This window comes from Lutzomyia longipalpis, chromosome 2 (genome assembly GCF_024334085.1).
Source record: "Lutzomyia longipalpis isolate SR_M1_2022 chromosome 2, ASM2433408v1".
Classification (NCBI taxonomy): Eukaryota; Metazoa; Arthropoda; class Insecta; order Diptera; family Psychodidae; genus Lutzomyia; species Lutzomyia longipalpis.
In genome coordinates this window covers 13,195,622-13,222,857 of record NC_074708.1, presented here as the reverse complement: position 1 = coordinate 13,222,857, position 27,236 = coordinate 13,195,622, and the positions used below count along the sequence as shown (strand labels likewise).

Genomic DNA, 27,236 nt, shown 5'->3' with positions numbered 1-27,236 from the left:
GTAATGAAACCTCTCTATACACAGATGTAGAACTTATCACGAAATATTAAATAGATTTTAATTCTATGGCGCTTGAAAAAAAAAGTCGAATTGGCCACTTTGGCCAGCAAAATCCTCCAAGGGTTAATCACTTTATTTCTTTCACTTTTAACTCTTTAGTAGAGTTTACAATATATCAGCTGAGTCAAATTTAATGAAAATATCTTTATTTTCTATCTCTTTTTTGGGTCTTTTGATTCTCTAATTTTGGATATTAGAACATTTCATTTGTTATAGACGTTACAGAATAACGAAATGTTTAACGAAAAATCATTGATAATTGCGGCTGAATCTACAAAAGAAATTGAAAATATAAAAATAAGAAGTAATAGTATAAAAAATGAAACAAAAACTTTCTTTTGATCATTGAAAGGTTAATTTTTACTGGCTTTAATTTATTACTGGTTGTTTTTTTTTCATGTAAATATATTTAATATTTATTTAACAATTCGCTTTACCTGGAAGAATTTGATTTTCTTTCAAAAAGTACTCCTTTATCTTTGAAAAATACTCTGGGAGAAAATTCAGACATATTCCACGTAAATCCGTGGAATCCTCCACTGGAGAAGCATTGGGAGGTTCTTCAGTGGGTCTGGGTTTTGTTATTTTTTGTTGGACGTGGACGTGCCGATTCTGTGATAGCGGGGACAAAGATTTGCCTGAGAAAAACAACACAGAAGTACCCAACCCAGAATGGACAGTAGCAGGCTCAGTGAACACGATGGGGCACCTGGAAAATCCTACCGTCGCATCATCGCAATCTGCCTCATTGTGATTGTTCTGTTCTTCAGTTTTCCAACCCTGTGTGGAGCACATGGTGATCACGACCACGAAAATCCCAGTTTTAAGTACTCACGAGAGGCCAATGAGGCCCACGAACATCACCATCATCATCATCATCACGACCACCATCACCATGAGAAGCCTCCCCAGGCAGTGGGTGAGTATTTCCGGAAAACTCTGCTACACTGTGAAAAAAAGTTTGGGGGAGTTTTGCGTAATGTTTACCCAAAACATATGTTTCGTTGCATTTCTTTTTCGGGGCAGGAAGCACCATGGATGTGTGGATTCACTCGTTGTCATCAACGCTGCTAATTAGTGCAGCACCCTTCCTTATACTGTACTTCATTCCACTTGATAATACGGATGCCATGCAGCCACGACTTAAGATGCTGCTGGCATTTGCTTCAGGGGGACTCTTGGGGGATGCCTTCCTGCATCTCATTCCGCATGCCACAGCTGGCCATGGGGATCATGGGCACAGCCATGGTGGGCATAGTCACGGGGATGGGCACAGCCATGGGGATGGGCACAGCCACGACATGAGTGTGGGCTTGTGGGTTCTGGCGGGAATTATCACCTTCCTGGCCGTTGAGAAAGCCGTTCGAATGATGCGTGGTGGCCATGGGCATAGCCATGGTCCAGCCAGTAAGGAAACCGAGAAGCTGACAACCAAGAAGGAGGAGAAGAAGGGCAAAGCAAAGGTGGAGAAGCAAAAGAAGGAGGACATCCAAATTGCTGGCTACCTCAATCTTGCAGCAGACTTCACGCATAACTTCACCGATGGCCTGGCAATTGGGGCTTCCTACCTCGCAGGCAGTGGCATTGGCATTGTGACCACCATCACGATCCTCCTGCACGAGGTCCCGCATGAAATTGGAGATTTTGCCATTCTCGTCAAGAGCGGTTGCTCCAAGAAGCGCGCCATGATGCTCCAACTTGTCACGGCTCTTGGTGCCCTCACAGGAAACATTCTTGCCCTCCTTGGCAGTGGTGGTGGTGATGCTGCTGCATCGTGGGTCCTCCCCTTCACCGCTGGTGGCTTCATCTACATCGCCACTGTGAGTGTCATCCCCGAACTCCTCGAGGGTAGTACAAAACTCGGGCAATCCCTCCGAGAAATCTCCGCCCTACTCGCTGGAGTTGGTCTCATGGTGATCATTGCGAATTTCGAGTGAAAATCCAAAATAAAAAAAATTTCTTTGCTTACACGAATAAATCTAAGTTTTTTTCTTCATTTTATTATTCTCTCTTCTCATTATACACACTAATAAATTCCCATTAAAGAACAAAGAAGAAAAGAAAATTATGAAAAGAAGAGAGATAAAGAGAAAAGAATGTAATGTGTGTGTGTGAGATTCCACGTGGAAAGGAGAAAAGCGTGAGGAAAAATGATTTATTTTGTGACTTCAATGAGCATTTTTTCTTCTTCAAAGAGATATAATTTCATTTAGGGAGTATTAAAAATGGCAAGGAATCCTCCCAAGAACTAAATTTTTCTATTACAGTAGATATTTTACAATATTTTATGGCAATTTGGAAAAAAAAAACCAAAATTTCTCATCCTTCTCCAACTTCTACTTAAAAACAAACGAGATCAATTCATCAGTTCACCTGTAAGAGATGGAAAAAAAGGTAAATTCAGTACATTTACAAAATTGATTAATAATGATTACAAAAAATTAACCCTTTTAGACAGCTGTGGCGTAGACAGGGAGTTTGAGTGTTTTAGTACCTATCTTTAAAAAATTCCAAAAGTTCAAATTTTATTTAATAAAGTATTCAAAAACAATTATTTTCAAGTTAAAAATTACATTAAAACACATTAAACGTTAGAATAAGCATCAATAGTTAGAAAAAAAAACGTCAAACGTTAGAAGAATACATAATTGTCAAATTTTTGAGAAGGAAATGTCAAAGTTTTTAATTAAAAGTTATAAAAATCGTGAGAAAAGTGAATGTCAAACGTTTGAAATAAAACATCAAAAGTTGTCAAAGAAACGTCAAAAGTTTTAGAAGAGATCGTACAACATTTTAAGTTTTTAAGTAATTTTGTAAGTTTTACTTTTTATTTTTCATATTTTTTATAATTTTGTCTCATCAAATGTAGCTAAAATTGTTCCTTGTTCAATAAAATCTCTCCTCTAGACCCCCTGAGGAAGGCAGACAGATTTCTGCCGAAAGCTTGGGAAATCTTTGTATTTCTCTAGACACAATTTTTCTTGATCTACTTGAAATGTCAAATGTTAGAAACAAACTGTCAAACTTCAGAAAATGCAATGTCAAACGTTATTAATTGACTGTCAATAAATATTTAAAGAATATAAAAAGTTCGAAAAGATAACGTCAAATGTTAGGAAGAGAATGTTATTCATTTTTTTTTAATCTCAGAAGCCTCAGAAAGGTCAAAAGTTATTTAAAAAAAATACATTGAGAGTTAAAAAAAAAGAGATTGTAAAACGTATTCGAAAAATATCAAAAGTTAGAAAAAGGAACGTCAAACGTTAGAAATAGAATGTCAAACGTTTTTAATTTAATGTCAAAATAAAGGTTAAAAACGATATCGTTAAATGTTTAAAAAAAATGAATATAAAACTTTATTAAATAAACGTCAAAATTAGAAAGTCGAAAAACTTTAGAGAAAAGACTATCAAACGTTAGAAACTCAATATTAACACTTGGAGAATCGAGGTTTCTAACCTCAAAACTTTGACCATGATTTTCTTTCAAAACAAAATGTTTTTCCAAGTTTTTTTTCGGCGAACTTGAAGTAATTGAACTTCCCTACATAAAGATGTAGAATTTATCTCGAAATGTTAAGTCGATTTTAATTCTAGGGCAATTGAAAAAAGTAGAATTGGCCACTTTGGCCAGCAAAATCCTCCAAGGGTTAAACATTTAGAAAATTGAATGTCAAACAATATGAAATAAACGTCAAAAGTTACAAAAAAAAAACGCCAAAAGCTAGAAAAGGGAAGACAAAACGTTTTCAAATAAACATCAAAATATAGAAAAGACATCGTAAAACGTCAGAAAAGACTGCATTAAACATGACAGAAACCGTCAAATTACTTATTTAAAAAAATTGTCAAAAACTGCTAATTCGAATCCAAAAACCATTAAAGTTTAATTTATTTAAATCTTCATAATTTTTGGCTTATAAAGCAATTAGTTTTAAATCTTTTTTCCTAACGTTAAACTTTGTTTAACGTTAGGAAAACGTTAAACGTTAAAACACCCCATTAAATAAATTCCTGACTACGCCCATGCTTTTAGGGCAAAAAAAGAGATGAAAATATTCCAAACTCTGGCAATTTGTCAAGAAAAATTATTCAGAGTTAAAAAAAATATTTTCATCCCTTTTTTCAGGGGGAAAAATGAAATTTATGCTCTCTAAATTGAACGAGGATTTCATCGATTCAGCTGGAATGTCTATTGCCCATTTTTGTGTGGAGAAAAATGACTTCCTTGTGCCGTCAACACCATCAATTAACAATGCAAATTGCTTCCCAAGAGAGGCGCCAAAGTACCCCACAAACTGCCCCCCATTCAGCCATATGGGGTCAAACAGTTAACTCACTTGAAAAAAAAATAAAACCTCCCCAAGGCGCATTTTTTGTCTACGGCAGGAAAAGTAGATTAGCCAGCTAAATGGGGATTTTCCCGAGGTAGCACCCCATTCAGCACCTGCAATTTGGCGCGGAAACGAAGCAGCAGTGACGGTATATACTCAACTTGGCTGGTTAGAACTTAAATTGGGTCACTCTTGAGGGAGAAATTGATTTTTAATCACCCCAAATGGGCACACTGTTGTGTGCGAAAGTTCATCTCAATTTGCGAGTTGAATTGCATTCTGCTATCTACCAGGTGGTAGATAAAGGATAAAATTTATTAAATAAATAACTCAAATCTTTATTTCTTTGATAATTATTATGAGAAAAAAAATTTAAAAGGGAATTCTGTTCTAGTTTTTCACCGGGATTCGAACCTGTGACCTTTTCAATACTAACTGAGAGCTCTAGCTCTAACCATTCTGCCCACAGCTACCTAAATAAATTCTTTAAATCATTTAAATTTTTGTCAATTTTCTTAAGCTAAAAATACTAATAAATCTTCAATTTACAATCAGAGAGCATAAATCTTCATTAAAAATTATATTTCTGATTAAAAATCAAATTACTTACTTAAAAATTTTTTGCAATCTTCGTCTGGCCGAAATGGGGAAAAAAAGGAAAACACTTGGAGGGGTCAACGCTCTGCTTGCGTAGAGCCATTTAGCCATCAGATAGGGCAGGTGTGACCCAACCGTACTTCTCATGTGTCTTCACGAGGCTCCTGAAAGCCTCCTCGGCCGTTCGTCTGGAAACAGAAAACCTCCTCATTGTGAATTTTTGTTTGTAATTTAAAATTCGTAATTCAAGTTTTGGCCTTACTTGGTGAATTCCTTGGAATTTTTTGATTTTCGCGAAATCCTCCCCTGCCCCTTGACCAGACTCGCTGCAAATTGCATTAGTACCGCTTCAACGGTGTAGGCGCTCGCCCAGCCACGTGGTGTGAGCAATTCCATACATATGGCACCACCCTCCATTACAAAACCCTTCTCAATTCGCGGCTCCACCACCCGCATGAATGGCGGCGCGAATGGGAAGTTCTCAGGGAAGACAAGGTGCAGCAGGATGTGTGGGACGCCCAATTCAGCCATATCCTCAGCGAGAGCACTATCAGGATCGACATGGTGCAGTCGCACGTGCCACTCAAACAGGTTGTCATTCACAAGGTCCACCGTGAAGATTGGCTCGGGACGTGTGCTCTGTTTCTGTATCTCACGGTACTCCTTCATGAGACGCCGTGCTCGGATTGTCGTATCTATTGCTTTAGGGATCTGTACTTGAGGTCCTGCTGGACTCGGGGAGACGCCCCTATGGCAAAAACAACAAAATTTCTTTTATGCCCAACGGTCGAAATTCAAATTTAAACATTCGGCTGAAGTCGGGAAATTTCGTTTTTAACATTTTTCTGTTAAAATTTGAATTTTTCTTTTTTCATAACGAACTTAATTCTATTGGTTCTATTGTTATTGCAAGAGGCATCCGGTGTTCGTCAGAGGAAAATTCCCGCTCATCCAAGGAAAAGCAGCAATTTATGCCAAAGCTTTCGAGCCCAATTATGGCTCTTCTTCAGTGGCTGAAAGGACACATTTATTTTAATACATTGAACATAAGTTTTTTACATAATTACATAATTTTTTCTCAACAATTTTCAGAAAAATAAATCTCTCAGACAACTCCCTCCCACTCACTTTTGCTTGTTGTTACTTGGGGATTGTCCTCCTCTCTCCCTATGCTCCACACACTCATTGGGATTTTCCGCAGATTTCCTAAAGATTCCGCAGAAAATCCTAATGAGTGTGTGGAACATAGAGAGAGGAGGACAATCCCCAAGTAACAACAAGCAAACGTGAACGGGAGGGAGTTGTCTGAAAGATTTATTGTTCTGAAAATTGTTGAGAAAAATTATGTAATTATGTAAAAAACTTATGTCCAATCTTTGCTATCTAAGACATAGTATTACAAAGAAGGGCGAAAGTGCCCAAATCGTTTCGGCCCTTCCTCATTTGAGGGGAAGGTAGATGGCGCATGAGGTCTTTTTAAGGAAATTCGGGGGTAAGCGAAATGCAAGGAGGACCTTCCTCCCATTCACAAGATCATTTGCTTGCGAGCGCTCATAGTGATCACTTGAAGGGTCGCATGAGCTGAGCGTTTTTTCTATATGGACTTTTTTCTGTATGGACTTTTTTCTGTATGAACTTTTTTTGTACCTACGATGAGTGGGTTGCAGAAGAGGTGCACAAAAAAGGGCTGAAGGAAGAAAAATGTACACGGAGTTGAGTTCAGATCTTGCAACATTTTTAGTTGTACATGAGTGGGAATGAACAGAAATACATTTTCTCTCCCTTTTGCACAATGAGATCTTCCAAAGTCTCGAAGAGCACAAATTTTGTCTTTTCGAGCAAAATTCTGCCTCCAACACGCTGGCTCATTCAACACGAGCTGATATTGTTACTAATGAATTTAAAATACTCAATATAAACTTTTATTTACTTTTTCTTTTAATTTTTTAGAAGTTTTTTCAATAACTTTTTGAGTCAACTTTAAATCAAAAATTTTCTTCTAAAGGTTAGTAAATTAATAATTTTGAAAACTCCGTGGAAAAAAAAAGAAAAAATTAAATTAAAAAATTGAATTGATAAAAAATAATCAATATTTGGCTAGACCAGAATAATATAAAAATTCAATTGGTCAGTTTAAAGAAGAAAGTGAACACAACTTTTATACTTTTCAGTGATGTTTCGGCATAATTTTTATCCCATCTTTAAGATTTATTAGTGTGAAATCGTATGGATCATGGGACAGAAAACTTTATATAATAAATAATTAGAAAAAAATTGGGCTCACAATCTGACGTCTGGGGCAAATTAAGTCAATTTGTGTATATGTTTCTCTGCAGGATTACCGAAAGGCAAGATATTTTCTTCGATAGGTCAATCTTGTACGATATTTTCTGTCCTACAATTTCTTAGGCCATTTGAGAGAATATGAGTTTTTGAGCTTTTCCTATCTTTCCACTTTGCTTTTCGTGAAAGTCAACGGATAAATATAGTCACCGGTGGGGTAAATTAAGTTGATGGTATTTTCCAGCCTTGGAAATGATTTTTTACCTAAGATATTAATTGCAGTCTCTAATCAAACCTCTCATCTGTTAATCCGTTACATATCCGTGGTGTTCTAACCACTAAAACAGGGAATTATACAAATTTATCAACCATGACATTTTTCGAATGGAAGGCTAGAAAATACCTATTTATATAATAAAGAAAGGTCTGTTTGTTGGTAATCGTCCTGTCTGTACAGCTATACAAATCTACACCGTTTGTCCGATCATGATGAAATTTGGAACAGAGGCTCCCTATATCAGGCGGTTTCGAGTGGCCGTATTCATTTCCCTCCAAACTCCCTTCAAGTAGCCCAATTTTTAGCTAATTTTTACCAATATTTTAGGAATTCTTTTGAATCTCTATTCATTAATATTATTTTTTTTATTAACAATTAATTTTTATCAAAAACTTACGCGATGTGAGGCGAGCTAAATTGGAACGAAGCGACTCCATACTGCTTACATTACTGACTGAATTCGCCACAAGTGACATGTCCAGGTTAAAATAATTATACAAAGAAATCCCTTTAAGTTAGTTAAAAACACTCATGTATTTCGTATTCTGCACTACCCAGCTAGTGAAGAAATATTGAAAAGGCGTTTAAATAAAAATATTTAAGAATATCTAATTTTTTCTTAACACTCTAAAAGTACTTTTTTTTTATTCTTAAAAATGATCTGACAATCTTTTCAACATAATGATGCAGTCGATGTTCTACTTCAAATATCTCAATTATGAATCCTAAATTCCGAGCAACAAAAAATCACAGCTAATATACCGAAACATCGCTGAAAATTATAAAAAGTTTTGTTCATAGAATAGAAAATAGAATTTCTTTTATTCTATTATTTTTTAATAGAAAAAAAATTTGTTATTCTGGTGTAGCCAAATATTGATTAATTATCTTATTTTAATCAATTCAATTTCATTTTTTGAATAGGGGAGGGCGGGGCTATTTGTGTCAATTTGGATAAATCCCTGTCTGCAGGACTCCCACGGGGCAAAAAATTCTCCTCGATAGGTGATTCTCATAGGAAATTTCCTTGCCTACAACTTTGTCTCAGACCACTTTTCTCTATTTCCACGGGAAATATGAGTTTTCGAGCTTTTCCTGAACCCTTCCGCTTCTGACTTTTTTAAGAATCCGTCGACGAATATTGTCACCAGCGGGGGTAATTAAGTTGGTGGAATTTTCCGACATTTCCAAAGATTTTCCACCTGAGAGATTAGTTGTAGCTACTAACCAAACTCCTCACTTGTTCATCCACGGCAAGGAATTTCACTTTTCTATCCACTAAAACACAAAATTATGGAATTTTCTCAACCCCCACATTTTGCAACAAAAAGGTTAGAAAACATGTCAATATTTTGACGTTCCATATGATTTACATTGGTGACAATATTAGCCCCACTCGACATGTGTTGATTTGAATAATTGTGCAGAAAAATCATTAAAAGATAGTGAAAAATACACCTTAGCAACGTTTTCTGCACTGACCTAGCTTGTGGAAAAGACGGTGAGATTGGAAAATCGCTAAAAGAAAAGTGTCGGAAAATGAGTTTTTCTCAACACGCAAAACGTATTTTTGGAGGCCTCAAAATTTGTTTATTTTTTTATTCCTAAACTATTCATCTGATAATTTCCAAACTACAGTCAACTATTGAGGGTAGATAGGACTTCTTATCATAATTTTTTCAGGTGCTTCCGATTAATAACTTGGGAATAATCGCCATTTGAAAATTCCAAACTGTCACAAATAGCCCCGCTCTCCCCTAATTATTAAAAAAAATTTTTTTTTCAAAACTTACATATATTTTCACAGAGTTCCAAAATTATTAATTTACTACCTAACCTTTACAAGATTTTTGATTTAAAGTTGACTCAAAAAGTGATTGAAAAAGCCCTTTAATTTTTTTTTAAATAAATAAAAGTTTATATCGAGCATTTTCAATTCATTAGTAACAATATCAGCTCGTGTTGAATGAGCCAGCGTGTTTGAGGCAGAATTTTGCTCGAAAAGACAAAATTTGTGTTCTTCGAGACTTTGGAAGATCTCATTGTGCAAAAGGGAAAGAAAATGTATTTCTGTTCATTCCCACTCATGTACAACCAAAAATGTTGCAAGATCTGAACTCAACTCCGTGTACATTTTTCTTCCTTCAGCCCTTTTTTGTGCACCTCTTCTGCAACCACCGTAGGTACAAAAAAAAGTTCATACAGAAAAAAGTCCATATAGAAAAAAGTCCATATAGAAAAAACGCTCTCAGCTCATGCGACCCTTCAAGTGATCACCATGAGCGCTCGAAAGCAAATGATCTTGTGAATGGGAGGAAGGTCCTCCTTGCATTTCGCTTACCCCCGAATTTGCACCAGTCCGCGCGCCATCTACGTTCCCCTCAAAAGAGGAAGGTACGGAACTCTTGGATTTTTTCATCCCTTCCGAGATTGTATTACTATATAAAATCCTTCTACAATGGTCCAATGTATTGAAATAAATGTGTCCTTTCAGCCACTGAAGAAGAGCCACAATTGGGCTCGAAAGCTTTGGCATAAATTGCTGCTTTTCCTTGGGTGAGCGGGAATTTTCCTCTGACCAACACCGGAAGCCTCTTGCAATAACATCGATACGTCAGAAAAAAGAAGAAAAAAAATCGAACTTAATTCATTCTTTTTTTTTTTAAGTTAAAAAAATTAGAAATAAAAACTTGAACATTCATGCACAACGCTTGAAATTAAAATTTAACAACACTCGCCTGAGTTCGGGAAATTTCGTTTTGAATATTTTTCTGTTAAAATTTGATTTTTTCTTTTTTGTAACAGACTTAATTCATTCTTTTTTTAGGTTAAAAAAATAAAAATAAAAACTTGAACATTCATACACAACGGTCGAAATTAAAATTTAAGCAATCGGCTGAGTTCGGGAAATTTCGTTTTCGATATTTTTCTGTTAAAATTTGAATTTGTCATTTTTCATAACGGACTTAAACTGATAGGAAGCTAGCCGAAATCCAGCCGAAACGAGGTTTGCATCTTAGCTAAAACATTTGTGACACACATTGGGACACATATCATTCCACACATATTAATTAATTTACATTAAACTTATTACATGTTTTTTACCTCTATTGTAATTAATGAATCAACTGTTGATATGTGAGTTATTCACTAAAAAGACCTGCTTTACTTATGTTAGGAAAATGACCTTTTGCTACATTCACAAAGTATGCATAAGTATGTCTTCCCACGGCACAAAAGTTTAATAATCAAAAAATTCTACACAGAACCCTACGGAGTAGCTTTGGGTTCTGTTAATGGATTTTGATTCTTTGACCCCTTCTCTATCAGATCCCCATAGTGGCATACGGGAACAATCCGTTTTTCTCCAGATATGGAGCTTTTTCCGGTCAATGCGTGAAAATAAGAATTTTTACAGAGACTATTTTCAAAGAGTTCTACACAAGACTCTATGGGATCAATTTGGTTCTGTTAATGGTTAAAATTAATTGTCATCATCTTAGACCAAGTTTAATAAATCAAATAATATCTATCTATATAATAAAGAAAGGTCTGTTTGTTGGTAATCTTCCGTCGTGTTCGGCTATACAAATCTACACCGTTTGACCGATCGTGATGAAATTTGGTGCAGAAGCTTCTTATAACTGGCCGTTTCAGATGGCCGTATTCATTTTCCCCCCAAAGCCCCCCTTCAGGTAGCCCCCATATAAAAGTCATGCGTTTTTTGCGAATTTTTGAATTTGGCGCCGGAAATGTTGTATGAAAATGATTTCTTCTCTTTGCAATTTTTTTTAGGATTGATAGGTGGCCCTAATCTACTTATAATTTATATACTACTCTACATACTTATATACTTATATTATTTCATCAAATCAATTTTTTTTATCTCTAAAAATTACGTGAAGCGCAACAAATCTTCGCTCCAATTTAACTCGTTACATATAAGCATATAGGATGTCACTCAAATGTTTCAAAATTCAGTCTTGTGATTTTAAATAAAACAAAGATGACTAATATTTTATTTGGGATCGATTTAAAGTATAATTTCCCCAAGGGTATAGGCTTCAATTTTTTGTACCAAAAATTTTTCATTTCAATGATCATATGATGCTTTTATGTGAGAGTAAAATGTCTCGTACTTTTACGTGCAAATTGAAGACTCGGTGCATTGCAAAAATCTACCTGTCCACTTAGTTATTATAACTCTTTTACTTTTGTGCAGGTAGAAAACTTGCCACATCACATGTTACTTGGCACGAAAAGACACATTTCTAAAGACTTTTTTTTCCATCTCTCTAAGGGTTTATTGCCATCAACCCTCATTTAGTAAATTATTGGGTTTTTCCATTTCTTCTCCTCAGGCCTTATTTCTTTTATATAAACTCTTTGTTTTGCTCTAATGTAAACGTAAAAAAAATCTTTACATAAATTAAAACTGTGTTTTTACATTTATTCAACTTTATTGATGAGCATAATCCATTCACAGAACCCAAAGCTACCCCGTATGGTTCTGTGTAGAACCTTGTCTTTGTAAAAAATTCTTATTTTCACGCATTGACCGGAAAAAGCTCCATATCTGGATAAAAACGGATTGTTCCCGTATGCCACTATGGGGATCTGATAGAGAAGGGCTCAAAGAATCAAAATCCATTAACAGAACCCAAAGCTACTCCGTAGGGTTCTGTGTAGAATTTTTTGATTATTAAACTTTTGTGCCGTGGGAAAACATACGTATGCATACTTTGTGAATGTAGCAAAAGGTCATTTTCCTAACATAAGTAAAGCAGGTCTTTTTAGTGAATAACTCACATATCAACAGTTGATTCATTAATTACAATAGAGGTAAAAAACATGTAATAAGTTTAATGTAAATTAATTAATATGTGTGGGATGATATGTGTCCCAATGTGTGTCACAAATGTTTTAGCTAAGACGCAAACCTCGTTTCGGCTGGATTTCGGCTAGCTTCCTATCAGTCGGACTTAATTTATTCTTTTTTTTAGGTTAAAAGAAATAGAATTAATTTGAACATTTATGCACAACGGTCGAAATTCAAATTTAAACATTCGGCTGAGTTCGAGAAACTTCGTTTTGAATATTTTTCTGTTAAAATTTAAATTTTACTTTTTTTAACAGACTTAATTCATTCTTTTTTGAAAAAAAAAACCTCTAAAACCTTGAAAAACCATTACAAAAAAAAATAACAAAGGGAAACTTTTAGAGGAAATTTTCTCGCGAGGACTTGATTGAAAATTCCCAAAATAACTCTTCCAAGAATTCTGGGTTTAACAATGGATTTATGGAATTCACCGAGATATCTTTCGGCGTAGATTTAATTCCTCCTCCCAACATTCCGTTCTTGCGAATCCCGCAACAGTCAATAATTTCGAATAAGATTGAATCGCATGAAAATCCATTGAAAGCGCTTGTGCCTTCCTTCCCTCCAAGGATATATTTCACTCATTTTGTACCATCTGACACAGTGTTGACTTTTACAACCCCCAACACCCATTCCCTCTGCTTCTCTCCTCCCCAAAAACCCAGCTTCTGGAGAAGATTTGAGAACTTTTAAGCAAAACATTTACACAAGACTTTTGGGGGAAGAAATTCTTCATCTTCTCAGTGCATTTGTGCTTTAATTTTGGGCGTGAAATAATTCCCAACTTGCGGATCTCTTAGATTTTCTGCTTCATCATTTTCTTCTTTGTTTTCCATCCCACCCTCCCCCCACTAAATGAATGTGTAGTGTAGTCTCAGAGAAAATCACTCAAGAATCATCAAATGGCGCCACCAAAAATAGACTCCACGCCAGGATTGTCTGCAAGGTTGCCCTCCATTCTTCATGCCAAACATCCTCCCTGAAATTTTCTTCCATCTTCTGCTGAAGCCCCAATTTCCACTCTCTCTCTCGCGTGGAATTTAATAGTAAACAGACCCCTTGAAGGATGGTAAATAAATAAATCCACTTCCCACCCACACAAGCTTTGAAACTCCGCTTTGGGGCGCAAAAAAAAAAGAAACCAACCCCCTCTGTGTTAATTTTGTGCTGTGTATTATGGAGAAAAAGGTAACAACGAGGCACACGCATGATGCTCATTTGAAAACAAACACAACATGTCGTCCTCGTACAGCGTAATCCATTATTTTCCCTTAGCTCTGGTGTTTTCTACAAATATTAATTGATGACAGGCACTGAGAAAATTCTCAGTCACGTCCTGTTGTTACAGAAATCTTCTCTTCTACATTGTTTAAGGGGATGGGGGATGGAGTAGACAAAAAAAAAGGGGTTTGTCATCCCACAAACATTTGTGAGAGAGAAATCCCTCACCCAGGAAAATGTTAGAATTTGTGGTAATTTGTTGGAAGAACTTGGGAATGAATAATAAATTCAACAAGAACTCTCGTAACCATTTGTCACGAGAAAAAATCTTTCAAAGAGTTTAGAGTACAATAAAGGTAAAATTTTAAGCATTTTTTTGTGGAAAATTGTCGAAAGAAACTTATAAATTACGAAAATTTATTATTTTTAAGAGAATTCAGAGAGTTTTTCATTATTTTTCTCAAGCTCATTGCTAATATGGGTGAATCATAACTGTTTAATGAGTGAAAATTTAGCACAATTGGTACGAAGCTGTTCTCACACGTAAACGACTCGGGTTCGAGTAACGATTTTGCGGATTTTTTTCCTTAATTTTAAAGCAATAAAATTGCAAGATTCTATATTTTTATTTATTTTCATTCAAGTGAAAAGGAAAATTGTGGGTTATTGAAGATTTTTTTTAATTATATTCAATAAATTTTCAATTTTTTTTATTGAAATTAGATTCTTTTTTATTTTGGTAAACCCATTAAATCTCTTTAAGAATCATAAGAATCACCGAGAAAATTTTACAATTAATTAAAATCAGGAGAAAAAATAATTAACAATGAATTTCCAGTAAAATACAACTGATATACGCAATAGTTTTCAAGTGACAAGCCCTCTATTTAAAATACAAATTAGAAAATGTAGTTAGACGCAAATTGAGAAATTGTCTAAACAACCAACAAAATTTCCTAACAGCACGAACTTCGGTTGGTTTATTTATTCAAAGATGAACCCTTACCTCCTGAGTCGTTTCCCGGGACTCCCTGAAGGTCCGGCATTTGTACTGCCCTCATTGTTACCCTCGTGCTTCTTATCGGGACTCTTGAAGAACTTCCTAATTGCCGAAGCAACCTTCTCCTTTGATCTAGCTGCAGCTGACATTGTGTTGAGCCAATTTCTTTCACCAAAATCTTAAAGAAAAATCCCCTTTTTCTGCTTTTGCACGACACGAAAAGCTCTTGGAATGTCTTCACCAATTTGTCTTTTTATGCTCTTTTTTTACAAAATCCCTCGTCTCAAGCAAATGGGTTCTGCAATGAAAGTATATAGAGAATAGAATTTAAATAAATAAACAAGAGGAGAAAATTTGAAAAATATTTTATGTAAAATGCAGAGAGAGAGAGAAATAAAAGAACATCCAACTGTGGCAATTAAATATCATTTCCACTCGCATTCTTATAGCAATTATTTCCTTCTTATCTTCTTGACTTTCTTATGCGGGGCGCAATGGGGAGTATAAAAAGAAGAAGAAATAGCACCCATCCACCCGGAAGCACCCCCATACAATATAGCACGTGGTATGAAAGCGCATTGCAGATTTACGTGACTCTCAAGGTGGTGTGGGCAAATATAGAGGAAAAACGCGTCATTTTGCCATTTTCTCCTGTGTACCCTCTACTTCCGTTTCAGCTCATCACGAATGAACAATGATAAGGAAAAAAAGAGACACAAAAATATTTTCCTTCTTCACTGAGAAATTTTCCACTCAAGCAAAATATTCTCAGGAAGAAAAATCTAACAAGAAAATCCAAGGGGTTCTTATTTGTTTAATATTTCGATTTTTTAGGCGAATCTTCCGAAACTTGACGAATTATCGGAAAATGGGCGAATTATTCAAATCATTCGAATTTTGGAAAATAATCAGATGATTTTCATTCAGAAACTTCAAGGGGTTTCCGGAATATTTCGATTTCTTAGGCGAATCAATCGAATCTTAATGAATTAACCGAAACTCGGTGAATTATCCGAATCTTGGCGATTTCAAAAAATCATGGCGAATTATTTAAAACTTGATGAATCATTGGAATCTTGGCAAATAATCCAAAGATTTTCATTCAGAAACTTAGGTTTTCGATTTCTTAGGCGAATTTATCGAATCTTAATGAATTATCCGAAATTTTACGAATTATCCGAATCAGCTGAATTTTGAGGAATTATCCGAAACTTGTCGAATGATCTGAGGATTTTTATCCAGACACTTTAAGGAGTTTGCCAAATATTTCCGTGTTTTAACACTTGGAGGACTTTACTGGTACTTGCTGCCAATTGGAATTTTAAAATCGTCACAAAATAAAATCTATTGGACTTATCTCGATGAATTTAGCATCTATGTGTAGGGAATTTTAATTACTTTAAGATAGCAGAAAGAAAATCTCGAGAAAAGTCTTTTCTTTGGAAGATAATTGAGGTCAAAGTCAGAATCCAACGCGGAGGATCAAATTGGTAGTAATTACCAGTCAAAATCCCATACATTTTTGCCATAGTTTTGAGGTTATGTTTCCCCATATTTCCCAAATGAGAGTACTCTTGTTCACTTTTCCTCTGTGAAAATAAATTAATGTGGACTAATTTTATTGCCAGAAGTGACTAAAAAGTTACTTTAAAGCTGTACACATACGACAGCGTCAAAAGACGTTGTTCGTTGTTTTTTCTCACTTGCTCTTTGTCAAAATGTATCGCGCTGTCACTGTCAAACAAGAAACGCGGTTTCTATGTTATATAATCGCCTTTCTTGTTTGACAGTGACAGCGCGATACATTTTGACAAAGAGCAAGTGAGAAAAAACAACGAACAACGTCTTTTGACGCTGTCGTATGGGTACAACTTAAGAATAAAAGTTTGTGATGATTTAGGCGCAATAATAAATTATGTAAAATTGTAGCTAAAAAAGTTGTTTAAATTGGCAATTTTGCATCGATTCTACGCATTTTAGCTGTGATTCTTTCGAAGAAAAGAATAGCACAGCTTCTGTGTCCACTCTAAAACTCAAGGTCGTCGGATCGGGCTCAAACTTGGTATGAGCACGAATTAGGGTCCCCACATTTCAAAAAACGTATGCGCCGAAAAACTTTTCCTGCCGGCCGTCCGTCCGTCCGTCCGTCCGGCCGGCCGTAGTTTGGAGCTCAATTACAAGAGAACGGTAATAGATAGAGACTTGCGGTCAACGGCAAAGTTCAATTATCGACTGGAAGTCGTCCAACTATGATATCAAATTCACCCCCCCTCCCCTGCATCCGCCATTTTTAATTTTTTTCAATTTTGTTTTTGCTATATCTCAGCCCCTATTATAGGTAGAGGTCTGAAATTTTAATATGTTGTAGGGGCCTTTAAGACCTTTTCAACAATAACCCATTTCCAAAAATCGGACAAGCGGTTTAGCAAATATAGACTTTTATCGAAAGTCGGCCATAACTCCTAAACCGGTTGACCGATTTTAACCAAACCGGTTTTGAATGAAAGATCTCAAAAAGGTCTACAATTATCTATACATAGGAAGTTTCAAAAGTTACCGCTAGAGGGCCTACAATCAAAAACAAAATTTTCGATGAGTTTTCGACCAGTTTTCGATCAATATCTCAAAAACTGGACGATAGATTTCGATTAAATTTTAGTATGTTGTAGGTGATAGACACACCTTTTAACCAAAAAAAATAAAAAAAATTTATGTCGCGGTTTCTGAGATATAGACCAAAATAGGTTTCCATATGTACCGATTGTTGTAATATTGCCTTATATCGGCTTAACGGTACTAGATAGAGGATTTTTGATTGAAGTTTCATCAGGTATAGTGGGCATGACCTATCAGATTTTACTAATTTCAAAATTCAAAATGGCCGCCTTCTGCCATTTTGTTACATCAACAATTACTTTCACCTATTCACATATTTTTTAAACAAACTATCAGGCGCCCCGCGAAGCGGGGCGCCTTTTATATACATAAAAAATATATAAACATACGAGGTAAATTGTCGCTTCGCTCCAATTTACCTCGCCCCGCTTCGCGGGGATTTGTTGCGCTTCGCGCAAATTTTAGAGGAAAAAAAATTGTGATGGTTTGATTGAGGCCACTTATAAATCCCGAAAAAAAATTTGCAATGAGGAGAAATCATTTTCATACAAAATTTCAGGCGCCAAATTCAAAAATTCGCAAACACTGCATGAAATCTATATGGTGGCTACCTGAAGGGGGGCTTTGGGGGGAAAATGAATACGGCCATCTGAAACCGCCTGTTATAAGGGGCCTCTGTACCAAATTTCATCGCGATCGGACAAACGGTGTGGATTTGTATAGAAAAGTCGGAACGACGATTACCAACAAACAGGCCTTTCTTTATTATATAGAAGAAGAAGAAGATGGGAAGCTCTCATCGAACGAAAAAGAAAAAATTTGCAAAGAGAAGAAATCATTTTCATACAACACTTTAGGCGCCAAATTTAAAAATTTGCAAAAACTGCATGAAATCTCTATTGGGGCTACCTGAAGGGGAGCTTTGGGGGGAAAATGGATACGGCCATCTGAAACCGCCTTTTTTTAAGCCTTTTCCCAGAATTTACACGCGTTGGCTGTGATTCGTTGCGTGAGAAAGCCATTCCTAAAAATTTATCCACCTCAATTTTCACCACACTTGGACTGTCATCTGAAGGAAGAATCACAGCCCGTAAGTGAAACTTACCAGTACATTCCCTTTTCTGCTGGACCATCATTGTACTGATATACATATGTACAATATTTATATTTTTATTTTTTTCAGTGACGATTTTCTCAATTAAATATTTAGTAATTAGGTGTAGGAATGCTTGAAGGAGATTAAGAATTAGTGAAACTTTCGATCCTCGTTCAATAAATTGATTAATAATAAATTATTGAGCATACTTTATCAGCTGGTACTTATTACCAATTTAATCCTCCGCGTTGTGCCAAATGTTGGGTCCTCCAGTGTTAAGAGTATAATTTGTGGGGGGTTACAATAAAAAAAAGAGTATAATTTGAATTTTGGCGAATTATCTGAATCATGGCGAATTGTCTGAATCTTGGCGAATTATTTAAAACTTGGCAAATAATCCGAATATTGTCATTCAGAAACTTCAAGGAGTTTGCCGAAGATTTCGATTTTTCAGGCGAATTATTCGAATTTTGGCGAATCATTCAAATCACAGCGAATAATCCAAAAAATTTTCATTCAGATACACACCCCTTGAGAAAATCACAGTGAGGAAAATTCCATTCACAGAGACGGAATAAATTAAATACAATCTTGTGTGTCTATAATTTTCTCAACAAGAGAGATTTTATGAAAATATTCTGTCAGTAGAAAAGCATCCTCATTCTTTATTTTTTTGTGTTTTTTCTTCATCTCATTTCTCCAAGCTCTTTTCTTGCTTTCGTCATTGTTTCGCGTGGAGCTTTATTTACGCAACAACGAAATATGGGGTAAATTTTGGGTGATATAGAGAGTTTGAGCATCTCTCGCGTCTTATGCGCAAAAAAAAGAAGAAAAATGAAGAAATTCTAAAAGAATTATTATGAAAGAAGAAAACAAACTATATCTGAAATGACTTGAGAAGAAGAGTTTTCTTTTCAACGAAGAATAATTTATTGAATGCGGGAGAGGATTTAAATTCAAAAATGATCACAAAAAATATTTTTCTCTTAATGAAAACTGTCTAAATTATTAAATTTCATTACCAAGATACCAAAGTAATAAAAAATATGCTCTGAGAGTTATTTTATCAACCTTATCATGTGATGAGTAATGCCGGAAAAATGTAATAAAATTAACAATCTTTTACTTGAGAAATATATAAAATCTTCAGCTTTGCGAATATTTTTTGCCCATTTTTTTTGCACCACAAAACTTTTAAAATTAATCAAGAACTTTTTCCTCTCGCACACACACAGAAACTCCATACAAAAGTGAACAAATTGCCTTCCTTTCAGTAAGATCTCAGAAAACAATGCACAACATAAGAAGCCCCAATCAATAAAGAAGTTCTTCACATTGAAAGAACTTCAGCTCCCCATCAGTGCGCACAAAAACCTTCATTTTATCGGTAAAAGAAAGAAAAGAAAAAAAGAAGTTATATACTACACAAAGTAATTGCTAATATTTGCGTGAAAATTGTAGCTCAATTGAGAAAATAAAAATTCGCATTACTAATTAATTACAAGGGGCCTACAATGTTATTTCAACAGGTGCAAAATAAAGAGAATTAAATGGAAAAATCAATTAGCAAATAAAATTTAATAATCGCAAAATTAAATTATAATTCATCAATTAATGTCCGTCCATTTGTCTTAAGCGTTAATATTGTATTGTTTAGTGGGGGCTTTGAATAAAGGGGGAGGGTTTGTATGCCATTCACCCCCCACGCGGTGAAACTTCTCAAAGGGTTGATGGGAACATTTATCCCCTTAAGCGTACATTTGATCCCAAGATGAGAATAAACACAGTTTAAATCCCCCTTTGACTGCGGATGGGATTCCCTATCATGGCACGCGCGTTTGTGGGACAGAACAAAGGGAATCCAACATCACAAAAGGCACATTTTCATTGGGAAATGAGTGCAATTGAAAGCTCAGCCTGTGTGCAATTTACAATTCATTTGTAATACCATTTAGCGAACAGGGAGCTTTTACTTGCATTACTTTTTCATCCCTTTAGCTGCAATTTGTCCTTCCCTTTTGCATAATCTTTTTTTTTTCTCCCTTTCAAGTCAAGTCAAAGTCTTAAAGTTTCTCCGTTGGGAAAGGCAAAACCCCATCGGACTTAAATGGTAAAACTTATGGAGTTTCCGTCCTTTATAAGACAAGGGAGTGTACCTCTGATGTAGATTTCTTACACTCGCAAACGGGGTGGATTTTGTCGAGAAATTTCTGTCACCCACACACAATACATACTGCACCTCCTCCCCACAACTAGTACGCCTCCCAATCCACCCACATACAAGAGAAGAAACTACGACGAGAGCACTACCCCCCAAATGTCCCCTCTGCAACCCTTGGAGACTCTCAGAAACATACACACAACCACACCCCATGAGATAATCAAGAGATCCGATTTCATCTTAATTTTTATTGTAACAATTTACCCCTTTTGTTCACCCCTTGGGCGTGTGGGTGGTTTCCATCCCCCATTGTACATTTTGATGTGAGTTAATTCATGAAATTCCCTTCTCGTCAGTTTATCAGACAATGCGTGTGACGCACATAAAAGACGGAAGAGTCAGTTGAGTGAATTCCTTTAATATTTTATGGGACACTTTTGGGTGAAAAGAGAACCCATTTGTCATAGTTACGGAATTTTCAAGTAACAGATTGCGACGACATACACAACACTAGACGACAAAATTTTGCATTGATTTTATGCCAAAAAATAAATATAAATCAAACTTGAAAATTTTTTCATAGAAGCCCTAAAATAATATTTTGCTGAATAAATTATTTTGAAAAAGAAAGGTTTAGAAAATTAATAAAAAGAGAATAAATTCCATGAAGTACTTTTTTGGGATAATTCACTTGAAAATGTAATAAAAAATATTAGAAGTAAAGGAGTTTACCCGTTCTTGTATGGGAAAACTTCTCATTAGAGGAAATAATAGGGATACGTGTAATCTTGTAGAGAAGATTAAAAAAAACAATAAAATATAGCCAAATACTTCGTGGAAGAAAGTTCCAAAAATTTGCCCAAAAACGTAAACAATGACGTCACCATTTTGTTTTTTGTCTTTTTCAATCATACGATAAAAAATATTCTATTAAAAATTATCTACAGAGCATTAGCATGAATGCTACTAAAAAAAAAGACAAGATAAACAGAATAGTAACGTCATTGTTTACATTTTTGGACAAATTATAGAAGATTCGGTCTATATCGTCTATATTGATAAGAACTCCTTTCCTTTCGCTCTTCGTAACATTTGTCTTCTTTTACAACACTTACATAAATTAAAATCTCCATAAAAACGTTGTAAAGTATGTTAAACCACACTTAAATACAAATTAAATATGTGAGGTTATGTTCCTCACGCGTCAGTATCTTGCTCACAACTTCAACTCTTTATTCCATAAAAAAAAGAACGCACAGAATGCTTTGGATGAGGGAGAATTTTTCATAGGAAACATGGGGATGCCCAACCCCGAGAAATCAGTACTTTTCGTGAGGCAGCGGTTTCTTCCGATCAAAAGAAGGGATCAGTTTACACAATTCCACTTGCAATCGAAAGTACATTTAATTAGCTTTCGATTGATCCCTATCTCATCATCGAAATAACATTATTAATATAAAAAAAGTTAAAGTGTTTCTCGGGAATCGGTCGAGATTGAGCGAGATTCGAGAATTCCTCATACATTTTGTTCAACAAAAAGTGACTTTTCTTCACAGAAAATGAGGTTATACCATCCCCTTGATAGGAAATTAACTTTTTATACATAATTACTTTGAAATTTTAATGAATTAAAAGAAAACTTTCTTAATTTCTCACAACTTTTCTTATTAGCATATTTATTAGAAGAATTCTAGTGTGATGAAGATGGTGCGAAAAACTTTGTAAGAATAATGTCAGAGTTTTAGTAAAATATTTATAAAATTTATTTTATGTCACATACAATAGATATGAAGACAAAGTTTTTAAAAAAAAGTCATAAAGCCAAACATTAATTCTAAAAGTTTTCGTGGCCTTATCAAAATTCAATGGGAATTTCTAAGATGGGAGTTGAAACAAAAACGAGGAAGTCATACAATGCGTCATTAATTGCCAAAATTTCCAAAAGACTGAGGAAAAAGGGTTCAAAAGGACATCCATAAATCACTTTCACTTGTTCCCAAATGGTTTATACCACCCAAGACAACTATAGAATTTCAATAACTCCGAAATTATATAGCGCTTGTATTGGTTATAGAAGAAATCACCGGATGAGAAAATGGGATGATTATAGGGAGTTATCGGTTGATTTTTCATACATACACACAATTTTGTGGTTGATTTTCCTTTACTCGCATCTTACTCATACATAGAGCTATAGGTCATTAACATTCTGACTTTTCTTTCTTCACTGTTCTCCTTGAAGGGAAGTGGGTGGATTCCAATGAGATTTCATTTCATCTCCCTCCCACACTATATACTAGCGATAGGATAAATATTAATGAAGTGACTTGCAGAGATGTGTTCCAGAATTAGTTCTAGAACTTTTTTCTCCCACATCTTATCACTAACTTTATTTATTTCTTTTTCTTTCACATATATGCTAAAATAAATGTTTCCAGATAAGGGTGAATATCTTTTAGTTCTTTTTTTTCAAGGTGGGGAATTAGTAATTAAAGGTATACACGGAACTTTTGTTGCATAAAGGAAAGGAATAATACCTAATTTTATTAATAATTTATTTATTTCCTTTTAATTTATTTATTTTGTAACTTTTTATTACAAAAAAATCCCATCTAATTCGGTAGAAAAAATATTCTATAAAGACTCATAGAAAATATAAGGCTAAAGATATATTTAATATTTTAATTTTGAAAAAGGAGTTTATTCATTTTTGTATGGAAAAATAAACCCTAATTCGGGGAAACAATCAGAATTAATCTTGTAGAGAATGAAGAAGAAAATTAGAAAAGAATATCACAGTTTCCACTTAAATCCCTTAAATCAGCTGGGAAAACCGTAAGATTTGCAAAAAAATCTATTTTTTTATAATTTTATTAGGTAATTTTACTTTAAATCAATTACATATAAAGATAATCCGCCCTTTTTACAACAACTGATTACAAAGCAAAAAGAAAAAATAAAAATATAAGAGTAGAAAAACAAAAAAAAACATAAAGAATTTCCAAATAAACAAAAGAAAGAAGAAAACTGAAAAATAAAATGAGAACCTACATTTTTCTCGCAAAAAATTCAAACTATGACGTCATCATTGTGTTTTTAATGATTTTTTGATACATGATGCATGCTTTGTTATTGTTTGACAAGTGTGATTTATGCTTCATGCACTAAAAAAGTGACGTCATTCTTCTTATTTTTGAGCAAATCTTTACTAGTTTATCCCAGCTAATCCAAGTGGGGATTTTCTATTCATTTTTTGAATCTTTACAAGATTATACGTAGGTAACATTTTATTTCCTCGAATCAGCAGTTTTTCCTTAAAGAAACGAATAAACTCTTTTACAAAAAAGTTAATTTCTTTTTTATTTAATTAAACTTTTCTCTACAACAAATATTTATTTTAAGTTTAGATTTTGCTTGAACGGATTGAATTATTTGAAAAATATTCCGATAGAAATATTTCAAACGTAAAGGCGTTACTTTTCACGTAAGAATTTTACAAATAATCCAAGATAAAACTTTCACGGACCAGAAAAGATCGTTTTTAATCACCTTAAACTAATAAATTCTCTCAAGAAAAGAATTTACCTTAAAATGGATTAACGTAAAATTTTAATTTCAAACTTTCATCAATTTTAAGTAAAAAACTTTTCCAATTTTACTTTCCAGCATTGTGTTATGTAATGAACGTTAAGAATTTATCATACAACAACAAATAATCCATGTAGAAAATCACAATTACATCCTTCTAAAACCATTTTATTGCGCATTAACTTTTAGTTATTGCATTTGAGAAAAAAAAACATATTAACCGTAATTCATTTTCCACGCGTGAAAACCCCTTGAATGTGGTGAATGAAAAAGAAAAGTCCCTCCGCCAATAAGTATTGGAGGGGATGTTGGAAAATTTATGGCATATGTGGAAAAGACACATTATGGTGCTTTTTTATTTGATTTTTTTTTCACAAATTGTTTCACTCAACTCTGCTTTCTTCTTGGGGTTGGGGGACGTAGGATAAAATAAATTTTATTCTCTGACGAATTAATGTTTGCCGAAAAGCCAACCACGCACACTGAAAAGCGGGAAAATTTTCCGCGCAGATGAAGAGGAAATTTTTTTTCTTTCTGAGGGTTTGCCTCAAAACCAACGGGGGTGGAAATTTATGTATCTATTCTGTATGTAGAACTTTTTTTTTCTCTGAAGTCAAATAAAAATATTCTCTTTTGCTCTCTTTTTTTTGTATCTGACGGGCAATCACTGAATTAATTTCCCACCTGGGAGTCTCTTTAAAAGTCCAATTGCTCTTTTTTCTACTTTTAAATTTTATATTTCTCCCTTTTTTTGTGTTGGTAAGGTTACCCTTTTTTGTGTACTAGAGGAAAAACGGGGGATATACATCCATTTGAGGGTGAATTAAATGTTGCACCTTTTGCTTACATACATATATTAAACAAAACCACCCTCCTCCACAGTCTAGTGATCATACCAGACAGAGAACTCTCTACAGTAAAGAGAAAGAGAGACTCTAAAGAAGGCTAAGAAGGGTCAGAAAGGTAGAAGGGTAGCTAAGCTAGCAAAAAAAAACCACCCTTCTATGTATTTTCCTCTCCCCTTTACCACCCCCTGTATTATAAGTAGCATGAGGAAACAGCTTGAAAAAATACGCATAAATATCAAGTGGCTGTTTTTCTTTGAGGGAAAATTATTTAAATGGATAAGGGAGGAATTTCAATTAAGAAATTGCTGTCATATTCTAATCTCATGTTAAGTATTTATTTCCTCATTCTATAGGGGAGTGTAAAAGTGAGAAAATAATATGTACCGTGTTTTTCTTAAATGCAAATTTATTCATTTTTTCTTTCATTTATTTTCCCTCTTTTCTCCATAATCTCACCATGTTTCTATTACATTTAAATTGAATTTTTAACATTTTATGAGTTTTCTTTTTGAGTATTAAAGGCTTTCCATGCTTTTCATTGATTTCGTGGTTTCTAATTTTCTTATTATTGTTGGTATATAGGTGAAGTATACGACTGTATTTGAATAGAAAACCTCTTAAAGGCAGCCATCGCTATATATTTACATTTACCAGGTTATAGAATTTAAAATTTGTTCGTTTCTCCGCCATTTTGGACGCTTGTTTAAAAGGCAAATTTAATTTGAATAAATCATAAAATATGCATTAAATGCGAAATTTTTAAAATTATTATATAAGATGTCATCACTTTTAATTATACCCGTAATAAATCAATTTTGTGATATTTAAGGACGAGTTTTGTTGTTTAATTTTGCAGTTTAAGCAGCCATATTTAATTTCATCTCAATATGGCGATTACACTCATCTTTTAATAAGCTTTCTTTTAAAATGTTGAATTTTTTCAATCGGTGTACGCAGTCAGAAAAAGGAAAGAAAAAACAGCATTTATGCTATCCAGCGACGCGTTTCGCCAAATGTTTATTGTTCTTTTAAAAGTCTTACTAATAATTTCTGACGTAATTAATTAAAGAATATATTAGCAATTTTACTGGGGACTGCGGTCAAATCCCCCAGTAAACTCTGATCTTCGTTCTTACAACTAAAAGAACTCTCAAGTGCTTTCGACAGTAAGGTTAAGCTAAAAATGAATTTTCACTCAACTCTCACCAGAACTCTCGGCTACTCTCTTGCCTCTCTTTCTTTCTCTTTGTCCAATTTAACCCTCTTCGCTCTCTTCTCTTCTCGCGCCTCTTACCGCGGCTACCGCTGATTTAGGGACACTCACTCTATGAGCAGGCTGACATTCCCTGAATACTGAATCGGTGCACTACAATGGCAAATTAATTTTAATTTTTTTCATTGACACAGAAACATTATGCTTGTATCCTCCCCATAAACTTGGTCAAATTGGTTAACCTCCCGATCATGCCCCAGTCATTATATCCACATGTCAATAGTTTTTTTTACGTGATTTATTATTTAAATTTTATATTTATGTACTAAAGCATATTTTTATTACCCCATTTATTCACAAAAATTTCTATAAAACAACACTTCAATTTCCTCCCTCTTTTTGTTCGTGGGAAATTCAATTTTTTTTTAGGGGAGAGATGACGTCAAATTTTTTGGTGTGAAAATTCATAATGAAATGAAAAATATTTTGCCATTTTGAATGCCCTTTTTGCGAGGGATGAGAGGGAAAACAGAATCTGTGTGGCGTAAAATTACATCAAGGGAGATGAAAATAAAATCACATTGCTCGTAATTTGTTGAAATTTTGCTTTACATATAAAAGCTTTTCAGAGGAGTGTGGAAGAGATGACAAAAATGACCGAATGTATGAAAATTTAATTGAATTATACAATTTTTGCATACATCTGCGGTTCAGAAGAGACTTTTTTTTGCAGAAAATTCTGCTTAATGGTTGAAAATTTGAGGATTTTTTTTGTCTGTGTAAAATGCTCATTTTGTACTTTCTCCGTTTCATTGTCTCATGAATTTGCTTGCTTGTTGGTCTTTTTTTGTTCATCTCATTCTCTGGGTGAGCACATTGAAAGAACAATGAGAATAGAATTAAATTAATTTAAATTGGACATCTTCTATCAATCTATTAATAAAATGAATGAATTTTTTCACATCATTTTTACTGCGTGTCATGAGAAAATGATTTGTTTTGAGAACGAACCATGATAAATGTTTAGTTCTTACTGTATTATGGTCATTTATTCGATTTGCCAT

General features: G+C 34.4%; 2 protein-coding genes across 10 annotated transcripts in view; one reads left to right on the top strand and one right to left on the bottom strand.

The window, feature by feature from the left end:
* Positions 1-616: 616 nt before the first annotated feature.
* Positions 617-2,038, top strand: LOC129790717 (protein catecholamines up). The gene is made up of 2 exons (XM_055828390.1): positions 617-979; positions 1,087-2,038. The coding sequence occupies exons 1-2, from the start codon at positions 733-735 to the stop codon at positions 1,995-1,997; spliced, it is 1,158 nt and encodes a 385-aa protein (XP_055684365.1). The 5' UTR covers positions 617-732; the 3' UTR covers positions 1,998-2,038.
* LOC129790735 (ubiquitin-conjugating enzyme E2Q-like protein CG4502) overlaps positions 2,017-27,236 on the bottom strand; it is a 30,460-nt gene continuing 5,240 nt past the window's right edge. For 3 of the 9 annotated variants that reach the window (XM_055828420.1, XM_055828422.1, XM_055828421.1), the window contains exons 2-5: positions 14,657-14,948; positions 5,253-5,738; positions 5,004-5,178; positions 2,017-2,433 (exon numbers count right to left, since the gene is read on the bottom strand). In XM_055828420.1, the coding sequence (XP_055684395.1) occupies positions 5,094-5,178; positions 5,253-5,738; positions 14,657-14,799 (714 nt within the window). In that variant the 5' untranslated portion in view covers positions 14,800-14,948 and the 3' untranslated portion in view covers positions 2,017-2,433; positions 5,004-5,093. Of the gene's footprint in view, positions 2,434-5,003; positions 5,197-5,252; positions 5,739-14,656; positions 14,949-27,236 lie in introns of all 9 variants that reach the window. The other 6 variants (XM_055828414.1, XM_055828416.1, XM_055828415.1 and 3 more) reach the window with 2 other exon arrangements.

Bases quoted from the DNA above. Each gene is read 5' to 3' on its own strand.
- LOC129790717 (XM_055828390.1), top strand. From the start codon at position 733: ATGGACAGTAGCAGGCTCAGTGAACACGATGGGGCACCTGGAAAATCC. The intron at 980-1,086 runs GTGAGTATTTCC...TTTTCGGGGCAG, and splicing joins GAAGCCTCCCCAGGCAGTGG to GAAGCACCATGGATGTGTGG.